Here is an 18,388-nt window from a genome sequence, read left to right on the forward strand (position 1 = left end):
CGAGTATTGTTATTCCGTCGTTGTTTCCTTGTTGAAACTATCCTCAAAGTTCATGGCAAGATGAGGGATAGATTGTGTGAAATATGTTTGTCCGTTGATGAGCTGTAGTTTGCATCGAGAGTGTTTGGTTCAGCCCCAACAAAGTGGTATCAGAGCTAAGTTAAAGTTGTTGATTTTTCTTGCTATGAAAGATGGAAGTGAATACTAGCAAAATGTATCTTTGAATGGTACAAATTACCAAGCTTGAAAGAGTAAGTTGGAGGATTTGCTTTATGTCAAATAGTACTATAAGTCAGTGTTTTCCAGCGAGATGCCCCTATATAAAACAGAGGATGAATGAAAGGCTATTCATCGCCAAGCTCGTGGGTTCATTCGGCAGTGGGCCGATGACAATGTTTTGAACCATATCATTGATGAGACACATCCACGAACCTTATGGCAGAAATTGGAGAAGTTGTATGCCCGGAAAGAAAGTGCAAATAAGATGTTCTTGATCAAGAAATTGATGAATTTGAGATACAAAGCGGGTTCTCCTGTTGCAGACCATATCAATGCATTCCAGGGGATCATAAATTAGCTCTTTTCAATGAGTATCACATTTGAAGATGAAGTGATAGCTTTGCTCCTGCTAGGCTCATTGTCGGACACTTGGAAAACCTTCAAGGTCACCACATGCAATTCAGCACCTAGGTTGCTTCGGCTCGAGTGTTGTTTGCTGGCATGAAAAACACGGTAATATATTAGTACATGAATAATTAATTATTAATTATAAAATTTAGAAAAAAGATTAGTTAAAATTTTTAAAACAACTTTCATGTAGAAAATTTTTATAAAAGTCACATCGTTTAAACCGCTTGGAAACGTGTGCGCGGAACTTTCCTCATTTTCTTTGGTTTCTCCTGGTTGGCGGCTGCTCAATGGCACTGGTGGCAAGAGAGAGGCGGTGGACCGGCAAGGGGAGGCCGGTTCTTGGATCCTGGAGGAGACGGGGTTCCATTCCCCTAACTAGCGGCGGCTGAGGTGACGGCTAGAGCTAGGCGGCGGTGGCGACCATGGAGACGGCAGCTCCGGTGGTTTCCGAGGAGGGGGCAGTGACCAGGGCAACGAGGTGGCGCTGGAGAAGGCCTCAGCTAGGGCCTGGAATGGCGGCGTGGCGTGTGGCCCGCAGCGGCCGAATAGAGTAGGCAGAGCAGATAGGGCGAACGGCGATGCTCTGGTGGCGATCCTGCCCGAGAATGAGAGGGGAAAGAGTGAGAGACACACACGAGGAACCACTATCGTCACCCCCATTTTGGGGGATTTGAGAAACAGTGGCGGCGGATTTTGAAGAAACGGCGTCGGCGGCTAACCGAAGGTCGGCGGCTTCTCAACGTCGCCGGCGACAGCTTTGATTTCTCAAGAGAAACTCGAGAGAAAGAGAGAGAGAGATGGGCTGGTATGGGCCGGCTTAGCGGGAGGCCAGAGAAAGATAGGCCGGAGAGACAAACCAAGAGAAATTAGGCCCAAAATAAATACTGAAGGGGTATGGAAATTTATTCGAGAGATATTTACATAGACGGTTGTACGATATTTTGTATAGGGTTTGACAGAATTTTTCGAATAAAGGGATCTCGGGAATTTTTTAGAAATACTTAGATGGGAAATGGGTAATTACGGCGGAATTTGAATGGTGTGAATGAACACGTTCAAATAAGAGGGAATTTCGGAATTGTTATATCTTGATATATTTGTAATGACAAGATTTATTTATACTTTTGGAATTTCTGGCATAAACTTGATAACTGATGATCGCGAAAGAATTGGGATTGGTGGCGAGCATTTGGATTGATGGCGGTACTTGGAAAAAATAAAAGAAGAAAGAAGGGAGGATTTTAAGATGCTCCAACTCAACGAAAAGAAAGACCGACAACCTAAATATTTTTACAAAAATTTTACGCTATAAAATATAGTATGTTATATCCCTACGTGTAAGGATAGTTGTGAGTCGACCTTTAGATAATTAGGATATGATATAATTTAACTAAATAAACTAATTTTTTAGTGATATTAGTTGATTTAATTGAGTGTAGAGCGTGTAGACTATGAAGTGCCGTGGGCTAGCCCATGTGCATCCACGGTTGAGAGAGTACGATGGGGGCAGGAACAGAAAGAGACATACACGTTTAGTCCTTTTAATCCGTATGATTATTCACCTTTTCAAAAAAAAATATCTGTGTATTATCTGTGCACGTTTTAAGAATCTTAATGGCATCTAGACATCTAGTGGTACTCTTTTCATCCTACTTATTTAAAATAAATAGTTGAAAAAATATTGTTCGAGAGACGACAACGGAGATATGAAAAAACAAAAATCGGGAGAACATATCCAGAGTTGAACTTTGCCAATAAGATTAACATCACAATTATGGGTATCACCACGATATAGTTAGTGCATTAGTACCATTTTCTGATGGAACTAGACGTGATCAAACGTAATGATTCAGCGAGCACGTGGCCGTCACGGTGGCGAGCTAAGGATGACGATAAGCAACTTTGAATTTCACTAAATGGAACATATTTTTTTAAAAAAAAAGTGAGACCATGTTTGTTTGGCTATATCTATGCTAGATTTAGAGTGTGTAAGTTCAATTAAAATGGTTTAATTTTTTCTCTTCATAAGAAATAGAAATAAAATCATCTATCTATATAATATTGTTTATTTAATTGTGCAACTAGGAATATTTTCGAATCAAAGCCGTACCATACCGAACCTAAATTAAAATTTAGGATAACATGTTACTGCCAAAATTTTAATTTAGATCATCATTTACCTAATTTTTAATTGAAATCAAGTAAATTTACTTTTGTGGCGCTATGGAACACCCTAACTGTCAAATCCATCGACATACATCTGTGAAGCCAGTGTACTTAGATGTACTTGAGAAGAGACATGGGGAATAGTCAAAGCTACATCCCAGATTATAGCTTAGGCTTTGTTTAGTGTTCAAAAACTTTTATCAGAAACGTCACATTAAATCTTTGAACATCTCAACGGAGCATTAAATATAGATAAAAATTAAAACTAGTTACATAGTTATGGGGAAAACCATGAGACAAATCTTTTGAGCATAATTAGTGCATGATTAGCCATAAGTGCTACAGTAACCAAATTAGACTCAAAAGATTCGTCTCGTGGTTTTCAGGCGAAATCTAAAATTTGTTTTGTAATTAAACTATGTTTAATATTTTAAATATATAATCTATACGTCGATGTGATATCTCTCATAGAAATTTTTGAAAACCGAAGGCAGCCTTACTCCTTTTCTTTTAGTTACACTAAAGGTGTATCTGCCTGATCGAACATTCATCGGCGCCAAGAGTTAAACCTCACGAATCGAGTCATACAGTAACAGTCACCACCACACCGCTGGTTTCGCGATTTAGGCTGCGTTCGTTTGTGTCGGTTACTAACCCAGTTTCTCTCGTTTCTCGAACACACACTTTCCAAACTGCTAAACGGTGTATTTTTTAATAAAATTTTATATTGAAAAGATGCTTTAAAAATCATATTAATTAACATTTTAATTATTATAGCTAATAATTAATCGATGATATGTTGGCCTTACCAAAGAATTTAGCATAAGAGCATCTCCAAGAGAATGGCTAAATTTTGACTCTCCAAATCAAAATTGGTTATTTATTTTAGTTTTGGCAACTTGAATTCTAAGAGTACCTCCAGGAGACTCTCCATCGTCACTCTACAAATCCTGGTAAGGGAGGATGACAAGGAGTCCACCCACGTGGGACCCACGGATAACAATTTTGCTAATAGAGAAATAAGTTGTCAGATTTAACCATTGAGGATTCAAGTTTAGCTATTTAAATGACATGACAAGTCAAATAGTCATTCTCTTTAAAAATATTTTTTATACAGAATTATCAAATTTAAATATGGCAAATGAGATGATCATTCTTAACGCATCATGACTCTCACGCCCAAATTAAAACTTTTACACGACACCATATCATGATCATGGTTGGATAAGCCGGGCTACAGATGCAGATATATATATGGTATCTCCAGACCGACCAAAATAATCCCCACTGACTAGTGGCTACAGTGGCAAAATGACCCCTACTGATCAAAAGCTGCACCGTTTGCTGTGTGGACTTTAGTTTGATGCAAAAATTCGACAAATCAGCGAGACCGTTTGTGCGCTTTTGTCGAGTAAAGGATTTGCCTGTCTACCTATCCAATTGGGAATTGGAGTAAAGAGTTCATCATTGACACGGGAATTTTGAGACCATTTTTTGGTAGGAGTAAACACGGGCATACTTTTGTTACTATGAATTCAGCTACCACATGGAGTATATGTGGTAAGGCCCAATAAGGCATTCATAAAAATGCAACAACCATAAAGGATAGACTGCAAGGAGAAAAACTCAAAATGAAGTTCAAATTTCGGCTTCAAATTTAAAATTTGGATGAGGTTAATTGGCTAACAACCAGGTAATGAGAGATATTTTTACTGTGCGCCTGGACATTAAATATGTAATATCTATTCAGGAAATCCTAAATGTAAACTCCTAAATCCTACAAATTAAACCAGAAACTAGAAACTAAAAAAAAGTACGACGCATGTACTGGCTAAGGGTGTGATTTTTTTTTGGCTTTTTTATAGAAAAAAATCAAATGACATATTTGTAAATAAAAACTAATTTATGAATAAAACTTTTATATATTTTTTCACAGTGATCAGGTTGGAAAATAAACTTTGGTGAAAAAAATCCTAAAATTAACTTCAAATTTAAAATTAAAAATTAAAATTTTAGCTTATAAGTATAAGCAGAGACGATAAGATATAGGTGAAACTATCTAGCGCACCAATGAATGCTTTGATTTTCTAGTATAATCTCAATTATTCCTAGCCTCTATGTAAATCATCTTAATTAATTATTTTTAGCGATTCAATCCTTGATCTGTTGTCTCTTGTTTCTTACTATGCAATTATTGATCCCATCTTTTCGCTACTACTTAATTATGTTTATAGCAAAAATTTAAATTTTAAACCTTAAATTTGAAGTAGATTCTAAGATTTTTTTTATCATAATATATTTTCTAACTTTGGCATTTAAATCGTTAACAATATATATGTACAAATACGTTGTTTGGTGTTTTTTTCTAAATAAGCCAAGCAATCATCCCCATTATTTCTCCAAATATGTGAAAACGCACGAGGCATATGAAAATCAATCCGGATAGCTACGAAGCAAACCTACTGTTATCATCCAACCTGGTTTATCCCTGCAACAACAACAACATCATGTGCCTTTGCAATTGTTCATTCGGATAATCGTCCAATTCATTCTTGCCGCGGTATTTGCCTATAGCCCACAGCACCGCACAGCACAGCACGCAGAAAAGAAAGCCTACACGAAGATACTCCCTACATTGTAACTGGTGAAGTGTAGGTAGGGGGGGGGGGGCACAGTGAATTGAAGTGGCCAATCGGGACACAAAGGCTGCACGTGACATCCAGGTTTAAGGCCTGCAGACGAAGCAGTTGCCGCCCTTTTCGTTGCGTGCTTTTACGACTGCTGCAAAGTGGTGCTCCTATTTGTCCCCAAAACAAACTTTAGGGTTAGACATGAGTATTAAATGACTAGGTAAAATTAGGTGAGAAAATTAAATAGTGAAAAGTTATAACTATTAACAAGAATATATATATACCAAAGTTATTATATTTTCATGATAAATCATAAATGCTATAAGCTATCATATTTTAAGACGAAAGATACACTGGACAGGGTCACACTAGTCGGTCTCCTGTTCTAAAAGCATCTGTGCTGTGCAAACCCCCCAAAGTTTGGGGTTCCTGCCTCCGTTTCCAGGAGCCGACGCGACACGGCAGCAAAAGGAGGCCCATGCTGGCAAAGCCGTTGATTCCTTACCATATCTCCCCCACAAAAGCGACGAGAAATATGTCAATTGGGCCACGTGAAAAAGCGTGGGCCCAACAGCGTCCACTTAACTGCAATTCTAAGGACGGGCCAATGCGACCGACGATCCCTTCTCCTTGATGAGTCACCGATGCGATGCCCCCCCTTCACCTAGTGTAGTGCAGTGCGTGCGTGCGTGCGTGCTGCAGGGACCATCGTTTCCATCTCCCTGCTGACACCCAGGAAGATGTGCATCGACGATATATATGGCCACTAGGTCCACGTTGGATAGTGCAAGTAAAAGAAAGGGGGATATTTATCACTTCTGGAACCTTCTCTCCTGTTGGGCCGATTGCTGGGGGTTGATTGGTTGGGTTTTTTTTCGTGAGAAAAGTCGAGATATATTTGTCAATAATAAATAAATTTTTATGGTTAAAAATTTAAATTTTGATTTATAGACATAAACAGAAGCAAAAGGATGCAGTGCTTGCTGCAATGACATAAGGGTTAAGAGTGGAAATGCTATCACACTCATCTTTTCACTTTTGCTTATGCTTTAAGCCAAATTTTAAATTTTAAACCTTACATTTAGAGTTATTTTGAAGTTTTTTAATCATAGTTTATTTCTCGGCATTTACTTTTGGCTTGTTAAGAATACACATATAAAAGTTTTATTCATAAATTATTTTTAGTTTGTAAATATGTGTTTGACTTTTTTCTTTGAAAAAACCAAATAATCACCCCCTATGTTTGGTTACTGTGCGTGAGAGTTTTATGAGGGGGTGGAAATTGGGAGAAAAATTCATTAAGTATTAGCCTATTAAATATGAGCTATCCATCATGATTTAAAATCTAATTCCCATATAGACTTTTTGTGACTCTCGTTTCTTTTACCAAATAGTAGGCCAAGAATAAAAATCAAACTCGCATGACTAATCTCACCATCAAATACCGAAATTGTGCCCTTGCGATAAGCGAGATAATCACGGTTTTGCAAACCCTGATGGTGACCATGGTCTGAAAAAAAAAATTGGGGCTAGTTTGAACGGTTCCCATGAAAACTAGAACCTACACGACGACTTGGATCCTTCAGGCCCACACATAAGTGACTACAATGTCTCTATCATTATAGAGTAACGGTAGAGAACGTGAATACCAAACACAGTGGCTCTAAATAGACTAAGAAACTAAAAGAACTTCTATTCTTAGCAATCCAAGCTATAGACTAGAAAACATTGAAACAGACCCAAAACCAACTCTAGAATTAGGCTTTACTTTCTCGGATACAAAATATAATTATTTTATGTGATTCAAACTTTTCAAAATATTATTTGTCTCATCAATCACTTTTCAATTAAAATTATCACGTATTTATCTCATCTGCCCTTTCATATCCATTCATTCTATATTTATTAAAAGAAATCCTTAACATTAATCTCTAATAAATAACATAGAAATATTTATATTTTAGAACGATAGTAGTAGTATTGAAATGCTAGGTACAACTTATAAAGCAATGAGCAGCCAACGATGAAAAGAGTAGGATTTCACTTATCGTTTTGGCTACCAAAACCACATGCCAGTGGTAGGACAATTATTGTTAATAATCACGATAATCATGAAAAAAATGCACAAATTTGAATTTTAAAATTTTGAATCGTACCGCTACGGTTTGGGTGGTTAGACCATGCGACAATGTGTGATTATCATGCGATATTATGTAAATATCATGGCTTCTTTGGTAGTGACAATAATCACAGCATCTGAGATCTTATTGACACTGATTTTGACAATAATGATAATCACAATTTTGGTGTTTAAACCACATGATATGTCACAATGATCACGATATATCACCACAATTTTTTCCAGATATTTTCCGAGCAGAACCGTGACAAACCATTATTATACCCTAGCAGCTTGACCGATACGATAATCACGATAAGTGAAACCTGAGAAGGAGACAGTCCTATTTCGAAGGTTCATTAAGGAAGGCAAAGGTTTTCTATAAAACAAAAATCTTTCAAAACATAGCCCGACAAGCAACCTCTGCCCGCATGATTCCAGAAATCAGAAAGAAAGAAAGAAATACTCCCTGTCCATCCTTCGCAGCTTTCCACCTTGCACACAATCCGTCTCGATCTCCAGAATCATTCCAAGCAAAAGCAGAAGCGTAGCGTAGCGCAGACGTCTCTGGGTGACCGCGGCATCAACGGCTGACTAGCGGCCTTTGGGCGTCCAAGGTGGCATACCAGAAGTGGCCATTGTTGGGGCCAGCCAGCATACTGTCCACTAGATTTGCAGTGTGTTAGCCCAACCCCACTGGTCTGGTTGTACGAGTCACATATCCCCATATATGCGTTCGAGTGTATAGAATAAATTGCTTTGGGTATGTGCATGCAACTTAACAATTTGTATATATGGGTGTAGTTGTTCTGGGGTTTTTCCCACACTGGAAATTGATTTTAAAAGAATGCAAGTCGATATTTATTTTAGTAAAGACCACCTTATCAAAGTTAGGGTGATTTTGAGAGGGGGCAGAAGAAAAAGAAGAACGAGGGAAGCCATTAGCGTATGATAAATTGAGTATTAATTATTTTAAGCTTAAAAATAGATTGATATAATTTGTAATGCAACATTTATATAGATTTGTTTTTTTAAAGAACACATTGTTTAGCGGTTCAATAAGCGTGATCACGGGAAATAAGATTTTTTCTCTTTTATGTGTCGCGGAACATTGCCTTAGTCAAAAAGTTTCAGAACACTAATAAGTACTTTGTTGTCGTTTTATCATTTTAGGTAATATTTATAAACCACTTGATAAGTTAGGAAGTTGCAAAAAGATTGAAAGCTATAATTCAAGTTTTGGGGGCTAATTTATCTGAAATTCACACCAATGACCCACCCAGTTGTCGACAAAACCACTAGGCTTAGTGGGCGGTTTTCGGTGGCCAATAGGTTTCGCAAACGCTGCTGTGGCTTTGGTTGGGAAAAATCAGGCCGGAAAGTGGCGTTCCAACGTCGACGAGGGGGCCTGGCCACAGCAGGTAGAGGTAGAGCGGCAGGGCTAGGCCATTGGTGGGCTAACATGCCGTGTGGGGGACTCATGCTGGGGACTGCGCGACGATAGCCTACTGATAATCGACAGCATGGACGGGAACAGCAAAGGAGCAGCTGAAAGCATGTAGTCAGATGCGGATCAATGTCACCTTTGTGAATTGCAGGTCACGAATTGGGGAATCTAATCTCCATTCTGGACTCAGCCTACCATGCCCATGTGGGGATAGTGCTAGGCTCCTTTTGTCAAGATGGGCACATTTCGATCTAACCATCCATTTGCTTCGGCGAAATAGTTTCTATTTTCTTTTTCTGGTAGAAAAAATTGAACTTAAGACACACAGCAAATACTCTACCACCCGACAGTTCCCACTCAGCCAAGATGAAATTAGAGCAGAATAAAAACAATAACTTTAGGCGGTTGCTTCGTGATGATACCTGTGGCTGCAGTGGCAGATCTGTCATGATACCAGCTTAGGCCATAGAGACCTCCTAAGCCCCCCATTAAATTTTCTGGGGTAAGAACGTAGAAAAAGGGGACTGAAGTTCATTCTAAAGATTAAAAGAAGAGATATTCAGCTCCCACTATTATTTTCTTCTGGATCGCCGGTGGCTCTATGATGCTTGTGATATTTCTTGGGTTAGATCATGGCAATTCCATATGTCGTTCCATGCAAAACAAACGAAAAAGGAGCTTTCAGTTTGCACATCCAGTTCCCACTTCAAGGACCAAGGAAACTAAAGCATAACCAATCCTCCTTTTCAAGTGAAGAAATAAGTCATGTGTTGATATATTTGATACGGAAATCTTTACCTTTCGTTTTCCTGGAAAAGATGTACTCTCTTTAGAGAGGCCTATTACGTGTGCTCTTAAGCAAGAAGAGCACTACAGAAAGTCATTCCTTGAAAATGATATTATGTATCGTCGCTTCAGCTACATTTTCTGCAGCCAAATCAGGATGTCATTTAGCCAAGAAGCACATAAATGTAACTGATAAGGTGGACTCTCTTCAATTACCTATTGATGATTTTAAGTTTCTACAAATTTCTGGTCAGTGGAACAGGGTATACATTGTGTTATAGGTTCCAGTGTTCAACATTTTAGTTTATTGAAATGTACCTTTTAAATGTAACTTCTGTGTTGGAAGTAATGCTAAATTGCTAAGCCCCCAAAAAAGAGTCTACCAGTTTGGTGTTCAGATCTTAATGGAGCTTGCTTTGCTAGTGTTAACATATGACCCTTTTTTTTTCATGTATGTTTCATAGAGCTGAACACCCTGCCGGCCTGCCCATGCAGGAGAGAAAGCTGTCTAGTTGGTTGTTAGAAATTATTACCTCCGTTTCAATTCATATGGATACTAATGAATCTAGGCACGCATATAAAACATATTCGTTGATCCGTATATGAATCCATGGTATGGCTAAAATATCTTATAATATGGAACCAGGGGAGTAAGTAGGTGTAATTGGAGGAATCTTTTTAGCTGTTTTTCATGAAGAAATGTACAACAAAATAACCTGAATAGTGTACATCATAAAAAGGATACCAGATCCAATATCTTAATCAAAAATGGAAGAATTAAACATACTTTTGAATTTATGCACACAAATCCCTAGAAAACTACAGTAACAGATTAAGATGCATGACTGAATCCCAATAATTTTACAAAACAGCTGATATAATATAAGATTAGACAGGCATGAATCAAATTGTTGACAAAGTTAGGCATAAAACTATTTCCCTAAAACTTATCCGTAACAAAAGTAAATACTTGGTTTTTCCCGGTCCCTTTATCTCCACTTTGCTTTACATCCATCCTGTCTATGTTTCCTACGTTTGTGGAGCTCCCAGTTATCCACAAAATTGCTGTGTTAGCTGTTCCCTAAGTTTCTTAAGTATAAACTATGAAGAGCAGGTATGATCGAATATTAAGTTTTTTTCATACATCCGTTCGTGTTGCCTTCAGACAGATATGATACACAACAAAGATCCATTGATTTTATTTTTTTTTGTAAACTCGAGCAGAAACATTGAAAAAATTACCCTGATAACTCGGCAATTCTTTTTTGGATAAAACTTAGGATGGCAACAGCATGCATGTGGGTGAAGGGATTCTACATTATCAAGCAAAAGTTTCTGGTCACTAAAAAGGGATTCTACATTGAGCTAGCCACAAAATACAAAATTCCTGAACCACAAAATATTGAGAAGGAATTATATCACTGAAGCATCAACTTGTCTAAAAATGGCCAGACAGAAGCATTGTTACCTGTTTATATGTTCTGCAAAAAATTGATCTTCATGCTGTTGGAAAACAGGCCCCAACATCTGCCAAAACATACGGGAATAAACTTTATCAGATATGCTTGACGGGATGCTTGCCACTTATGAACATGAAAGAACAGAGTTAGCATGTGATCCTGGCAAAGACCTATACGGGTTTCTGCATAAGAAATCGAATTTGAGGGATCGAGCAGGCCTTCTCAAGAGCGATCAGGTTTGCCACTGAGCACTTGATATCACATTTTTCTTATCCTTCATATGACTTGATCAGAAGCTCAATCCTTCTGAGATTCACATCAGATACATGTTCAAAACCTATATCTGTTCACTGCACCTGTTTGATCTCTACCATGTCACTGTCCCCTGAGCAAGTTGTAGTGCAAGATATGTACTGCGGGAGACTAAACGAGAGCATTATTTTTCCCTACCTCCAATCACTTACTGACAGATGCCACACCATCCTTAAAACAGAAGCCAGGAAGAAAGAATATTAGCCTCTCAAATGGAACCATCAACCACCCCAACATGTCTTCCCCCAAAAGAAGTATGTCTTCATCCAAATTTTGTACGCAGCGCATCTTCACATGGGTTCTAGTCTACCAAACAGTACCCAGGACTGGTTTGACCACACCACTTCCTGCACCAGTCCGCATACATCCTTCCAAGTTTTCCTTTAAATCTCCTTCTCTCCCTCCATCTGCACCCCCATCCCTCTGCTCTTGGCAGCGAACTATCCTCCCACACATTTTGTCTTTCTTCTCAAAACATTGCCGCATATTATTGTTCATTGTTACATAGAGAATAGCCATGAGACCATCACACTTGCATTATCTGAAGCTGCTCCTGTTAGTTGCCCTTGGTGGTGTCACCACCACACATGTGCCTCTACAAGATGTGCCTTCATCCCTGAAGGCACTCCCCCTTGATGGCCATTTCAGCTTCCAAGATGTGTCTGCTGCTGCACGGGACTTTGGCAACCTATCCAGCTTCCCACCAGTTGCCGTGCTTCACCCTGGCTCAGTGGCTGACATTGCCACAACCGTCAGGCATGTATTCTTGATGGGTGAGCACTCCACACTCACAGTAGCAGCCCGCGGACATGGGCACTCGCTGTATGGGCAGTCCCAGGCTGCTGGGGGAATTGTCATCAGTATGGAATCCCTCCAGAGTAACAGAATGAGGGTGCACCCTGGTGCATCACCCTATGTTGATGCTTCAGGAGGGGAACTCTGGATAAATGTTTTGCACGAGACTCTGAAGTATGGTTTGGCACCAAAATCGTGGACAGACTATCTCCATCTCACGGTTGGAGGCACACTGTCAAATGCAGGTGTCAGCGGGCAGACCTTCCGGCATGGCCCACAGATCAGCAATGTTAACGAGCTGGAAATTGTGACTGGTATCAGACAGACCTATATAGCATGATGATTTTATCAAATTAGAGGGTAAATAACTAAATATTGTAGCTAATTATTTATCATGATTGCCAAATGCAGGAAGAGGTGATATTATCACATGCTCACCAGAACAAAACTCTGATCTTTTTCATGCTGCCCTTGGAGGCCTAGGTCAGTTTGGCATCATCACGAGAGCCAGGATTCCACTTGAGCCTGCTCCAGAAATGGTAAGCGAAAACAATTATTCATGTCAGCTTGATGACTATAGCATTTCAATAGCATACTCATGTGTTAATTGGATGCATGACAGGTAAGGTGGATACGAGTTCTCTACTCGGATTTCACAAGCTTCACTGCAGACCAGGAAATGCTCATTTCAGCAGAGAAGACATTTGACTACATTGAGGGATTTGTCATTATAAATAGGACAGGGATCCTGAACAACTGGAGGTCATCCTTCAATCCGCAGGACCCAGTGCAGGCTAGCCAGTTTGAATCAGATGGAAAAGTGCTCTTCTGCCTTGAGATGACAAAGAACTTCAACCCTAATGACGCTGATATCATGGAACAGGTGAGCCAAGCATTACCCTTATGTCACTAAAGATGTTTATCCACCAGGCGAAAAGAGGCCAAGTCTGACGGGTTGAATTCTGTATGTATATATCTCTACAGGAGGTCAACACACTGCTGTCTAAACTTACATATATACCTCCCTCCCTATTCCACACAGATGTAACATACATAGAGTTCTTGGATAGGGTACACTCCTCTGAGATGAAGTTGAGAGCTAAGGGCATGTGGGAAGTGCCACACCCATGGCTTAATATCATCATTCCAAGAAGCAGGATTCATAAATTTGCGAGGGAGGTCTTTGGGAAGATCCTCAAAGACAGTAACAATGGACCCATATTACTCTACCCAGTAAACAAGTCGAGGTAACAAGCTTTGTCTCTTAATCACAGATACCCTAGAGATGCATCATTTTAAGTGAATAACCATCCCTGTTAGTCGTTTCATGCAGATGGGACAACAGAACGTCAGCAATCATACCAGATGAGGAAGTTTTCTACCTGGTAGCATTCCTATCCTCAGCACTTGGTCCCCATAACATCAAACATACATTGGACCTAAACAACAAGATAATAGAGTTCTCTGACAAGGCAGGTATTGGGGTAAAGCAATATCTGCCAAATTACACCAGAGAACAGGAGTGGCAGTCCCATTTTGGTGCAAGGTGGGACACATTTCAACAGAGGAAAAAAGCCTATGACCCCTTGACCATACTAGCTCCAGGACAGAGAATATTTCAAAAGGCATCAGCATCACTACCCTTGCCCTCATGACAGTATCTAGTGTAAATATTTTTTTTCCTCTGAGCATATGTTTGTAAAGAACTGTAGGTAAAGCCATAAAATTTCTTCTGTGAAAGTAATTAACTGTAGCATGGGAAACACAGTTACTAACTAATGACTATTAGCGGTGAACTGGCAGTGCACTCGTGAACATTTTCATCAAGGAGATCAAAGGAGAGCAGCATTATCTTACTTTGAGTTTTGACTTCTGCATGAAGCTCTTTGGAAGCAATAATTTGAGAATTGTGTCAATCCAAGCAACATGAGAATTCCAGCAGAACTTAAAGCAGAAAGATAAGAGTGCAATGATGAACTGAACCACTAACAAGAGGAACTCATGCTGAATGCTGTGTTAATTGGTGACAGTAGCAAAAAGCAGCTATGGGTGGGGTGATGATTAGCAAATAAATTGACTACCATAAGATACCTGTATAGTGTATACACATGCAACATGACGAATGTTCCATGACGAACAACATATCCATTTTCATGCAGGAAGCCATAATTTAATATGATACCTATAATATATTTATATAATCTGTATGGTCCAAGGTTGCCCAGAAACCACAACTACAATTCTACAAATGAGTTTTTGAAGCTGAATGGCATGCAGTATAATAGCACTTATATTTTCCTGAGCAAAACAGCACTGAACTTCATAAGGATGTATATAAAATGGGAGGTATGGTTAAGCTGCGTATATTGAATGCAGAGGTAAGAAGCTAATCAAACTACAAATACTTGATGTTTTCTCATTAAAGTTTAACTTGCCTTAATAATAAAAAAAGATTTGAGGTATTTTAGAATCCTAGTAATTATTTCCATTTAACATCAATTGCTCCAATGGCCATGGTGCTTTGTCTTTTGAGATACAAATATATGATCAACAAGGGTGTGAATTCATTTGATTAGATATAATTGTCAAGACGTAAACAGCTCGTGAAAAGAGATAAGTTAGTTCATCAAGTTCTAATGCCCAAGAGGAATTTGCAAAAGCATATGTGCCACAGATAAGATATAAACATAATAGGCATATATCATTAATATCTCTAGACCTCTATGAAAAGAGGTATAGGGATTAACCAATGATGAGGAAGAGAAACAGCAGAAGACAGAAAGGAATCGCATTCGAACAGTACCAGGTTGATCAAGAAAGTAGAAAACCTGAGCATATTTTCAATTTCCAGGGAGAAAAAGATCACATGTTTTAGTGTTAAGCAGGAAACTATAGCACAATAGGTGCCTATAAGTGGGATACGACTGCACAATCGTTATAATAAAGGAGGTGTTCAAGATACACACTGACAAGCAAGTAATAGAATTAGCAGTATTATTTTGCAATAGTTACTTTTAGTCTGCTTTTGTATCCATGATTAACAGACAGATTGTAATATATAATGGCTCAAAGTTCAATCAAATCAACCTAAATGTTTCACCCCTACAAGATATTGTCATCAACATTAGCATGTCACACCTATCACCTATTATTATAGCATGCACATATAGAAATTAGCAAGCTCAACTGAAGAAGATAACTTTGTTGATACTTGAAGTAGGGTAGAAAAAAAACTGACTGAACCAACATCAACATCAAGTGAAACAATAAGAAAGTCCATGGTAAGTTTAGCTTCAAAGAACAAAGATAGAACTGCAGAAGCGTCCAAATATTAATTACAGGTCAAAATCACTGATGGCAGGAAGATGCTGAATGGATCCACTTGATTCAACCATCCATACCCTAAATGAGTTTCATCGTTTGGTGTCCATGTGACCTGGCTCGTTTTCTTTGCAAGTTCTCATTGATATTACATTTGGATTGCATATTCTATCTATGATTCCAGGAAGTACTTTAAATGCCACAGAACTTGATGAAGGTAACAGATAAGATGAAAAATATTCCAGAGGCAGACTTCTATATTTGTCTAATTGACCTAAATCATATTTTTTTATCAATAGGTTCCTTCAGGCATTTGGATTGCATTATTTCATTTTAATGGGCAATTCCCCATAATCACGTTATTAAAAGTGAAGGTTTAGTGGCGTGCTATCTATTTTGAATTTCCCAACTTCTTGGCGATGAAACTGCATTCTTCAGAATTTCTAGAATATTGAATATTTTTCTGTAGTATTATAATCTGCACTCTTCGCAATAATGCTGCACAAACACTCTTAAAACATAGTTAGATAACACAAAAGGACTTTTTTACCCATGGTTTCATTCTTGAAACTAGTAACAACAAATCATCTGAAGAAAGCTGCTTCAAGTTCCAGCTTAGCTCTATTATGAAGTATGAATGTGTATCAGAGTTGTAACCCACGTCAACATCCTGAGCAGAATACTGTTGTGCCTTATTCACTTGACTAGGGTAAATAATCAAAATGAAAAAGAATAACATAGTAGTCCTGAAGTATATGATCTATATACTCTTATCTTCTGGTTTCTGCATTTCATATTGCAGTAACCAGCATGGCTAGAATCAAGTATTTAACCTTAGTTATGTATTGAATCTTAGTTTTCTAGATGAGCAGTAGCTGTAGCTCGATATGGTTCCACACCTTGTAGACCAAATCAGAAACTAAACATGGTAATATATGTAGCACACAATATATGTAACAATATATCATATTCATTTGAACTATTCAATAATCATGAAAAGTGACAACAGTTGAACAAAAGGCGGTCCTTCACATGAAACCAAAGGAGAGTCCCGGGGCCAGAACTACTATTGGTAATGGACCTCATTTCAACTAGTCAATGGAATGTCTAATCCATCTTATCCATTCTAGCAGCAGCTAAAAAGTGACACCAAACATCCAAAGGAGTACTCTCATGAGGCATGCCAATAGGCAAGCATGATGAAGACTTTGAAATGCGTTTGATCCTGGGTTATCAACAGATGAGGTCACAGAAAAAGTAGTTTGTCACATCAAATACCTTGCAGTATGAGGCCACGAAACTCCAGATAAACAATAATTGTATCCACTTAGCATGTTTGACATATCAACCTCGAACTCATGCACCAGCAGTACTCAATCCTTGCAGAACCAATGCTGTGGGGCTGTCGGTTTGAATGATGGTTGCCTAACGAAGCACATGATAGACTGCAAGAGTGCTAGACTGCTGTTAATCAAATTAAGATAAAAAGGGCATACTGCACTAACCAAGGACCAACCAGTATCTAACCAATTACCAAATCAAATACCATTAGTATCACGCAACGGGATTTGGCTAGCCATAGCCCAAATCGTCCCCGTAAACAACTTCGCGGGCAATCCCTACTCCAAATTTCAACCAATGCGTGCGGGGGGCACAGTGAACCTTCCACCTACTTCTCTCGCCTTATCGCGAAGCATGCGGACACCGAATCTGCCGGGTCCCCTGCCATCTATCCAGACAAACGCCCACCCTAAATAGGGCGGGTGTACGGCGACGCTGAAAGCCGGACGACAGGGACCGGCGCCTCCGCGCCCCCCCCCCCCCCCAACAATCAAGCAGCGGTGCCGCAGCCTCGATCATCGCGTGACGGGGCGCGCTGTAGGCAGAGGAGGCGAGTTGTCGCGGGGTGGGTGGGGTGGGGGGTACTCACATCACATGGTAGCTAGCTCAGCGGGACACCCGCACCGTCGAGTTACCCGAGGAGAGGGAACGCGCGGCGGCGAGCCCCCGCGTGCGCTTCCGTCGCGCCGCGCCCATCCCGAAATGGGGACGGGACGGGGAGAGGAGGGTGGGGGACCAGGGTGGCCACGGATGGACGCACGGTGGCCGACGCGCCGGTGCGACACGGTCGGCGACGGGGAAGGAAGGAAGGAGAGGCGGCGGCGGCTTCGCTTCGGATTGTGCGATGCCGTTATGGGCCGCTCCTGGGTCACAAATTGATGAACGATGGGCTCTGATAGATCGGGTTCTATACTGGAGGCCCAGTATGCTTCTTTTCTTTTTCCTTTTTAGTGGTTTTTTTTTTTCCTTTATGGAAAGGCATTCAATTTTAGTTTGGTACACGTGTGTTTGTTCCAGCATATAAGGTCCCACAGTGCTAGAAACTACTCCCTCTGTTTCATAATATAAAATGTTTGATTTTTTTATAATGTTTAATCATTTGTCTTATTCAAAAAATTATGAAAATATCATTTATTTTGCTTGACTTTTTTTATTATCAAAAGAACGTCGAGCACGACTTGTCATTTTTTATATTTTTACTAAACTTTTGAATAAGACGAATGGTCAAACGTTGCAACCAAAAAAGTTAAACATCTTACATTATAAAAGAGACGTAGTAATATGGTTTCTATACTTAGGATATCGTGTTAAAAAACTGTTTTTTACGGTGCAACTTTTGTATCTTATTATCATATAGTCCACGCGTCTCTCACAGATAGAG

At 39.4% G+C, this 18,388-nt stretch overlaps 1 protein-coding gene and 1 long non-coding RNA gene across 10 annotated transcripts; one reads left to right on the forward strand and one right to left on the reverse strand.

Annotated features, from left to right (window-relative positions):
- Window positions 1-451: 451 nt before the first annotated feature.
- LOC102707871 lies at window positions 452-17,921 on the reverse strand. 6 transcript variants are annotated; one of them, XR_005811784.1, is made up of 6 exons: window positions 16,945-17,921; window positions 12,784-12,870; window positions 11,409-12,672; window positions 11,247-11,305; window positions 9,415-9,919; window positions 452-715 (listed from the first exon to the last, which is right to left on the reverse strand). It is a non-coding gene; the product is annotated as an uncharacterized LOC102707871 (long non-coding RNA). The 6 variants fall into 6 exon arrangements; XR_005811783.1 differs by lacking the exon at window positions 452-715 and adding an exon at window positions 5,185-5,593; XR_005811780.1 differs by lacking the exon at window positions 452-715 and adding an exon at window positions 7,689-8,211.
- LOC102708057 (cytokinin dehydrogenase 9) lies at window positions 12,044-14,172 on the forward strand. 4 transcript variants are annotated; one of them, XM_015837696.2, is made up of 6 exons: window positions 12,044-12,659; window positions 12,757-12,884; window positions 12,968-13,228; window positions 13,330-13,592; window positions 13,679-13,730; window positions 13,822-13,922. In XM_015837696.2, the coding sequence occupies exons 1-6, from the start codon at window positions 12,068-12,070 to the stop codon at window positions 13,831-13,833; spliced, it is 1,308 nt and encodes a 435-aa protein (XP_015693182.1). In that variant the 5' UTR covers window positions 12,044-12,067; the 3' UTR covers window positions 13,834-13,922. The 4 variants fall into 4 exon arrangements, with proteins under 4 accessions (XP_015693182.1, XP_015693184.1, XP_006654329.1 ...); XM_015837698.1 differs by having other exon boundaries at window positions 13,666-13,730; window positions 13,822-13,912; XM_006654266.2 differs by having other exon boundaries at window positions 13,679-14,172.
- Window positions 17,922-18,388: the final 467 nt, after the last annotated feature.

Source organism: Oryza brachyantha, chromosome 5, assembly GCF_000231095.2.
Source record: "Oryza brachyantha chromosome 5, ObraRS2, whole genome shotgun sequence".
In the NCBI taxonomy this organism is placed as follows: domain Eukaryota; kingdom Viridiplantae; phylum Streptophyta; class Magnoliopsida; order Poales; family Poaceae; genus Oryza; species Oryza brachyantha.

What these genes read in the sequence shown, in the direction of transcription:
- LOC102708057 (XM_006654266.2), top strand. Translation starts at nt 12,068, where the DNA reads ATGAGACCATCACACTTGCATTATCTGAAGCTGCTCCTGTTAGTTGCC. An exon ending in ACGCTGATATCATGGAACAG is followed by an intron (nt 13,229 to 13,329) that starts GTGAGCCAAGCA and finishes ATATCTCTACAG; the next exon opens with GAGGTCAACACACTGCTGTC. An exon ending in TACCCAGTAAACAAGTCGAG is followed by an intron (nt 13,593 to 13,678) that starts GTAACAAGCTTT and finishes CGTTTCATGCAG; the next exon opens with ATGGGACAACAGAACGTCAG.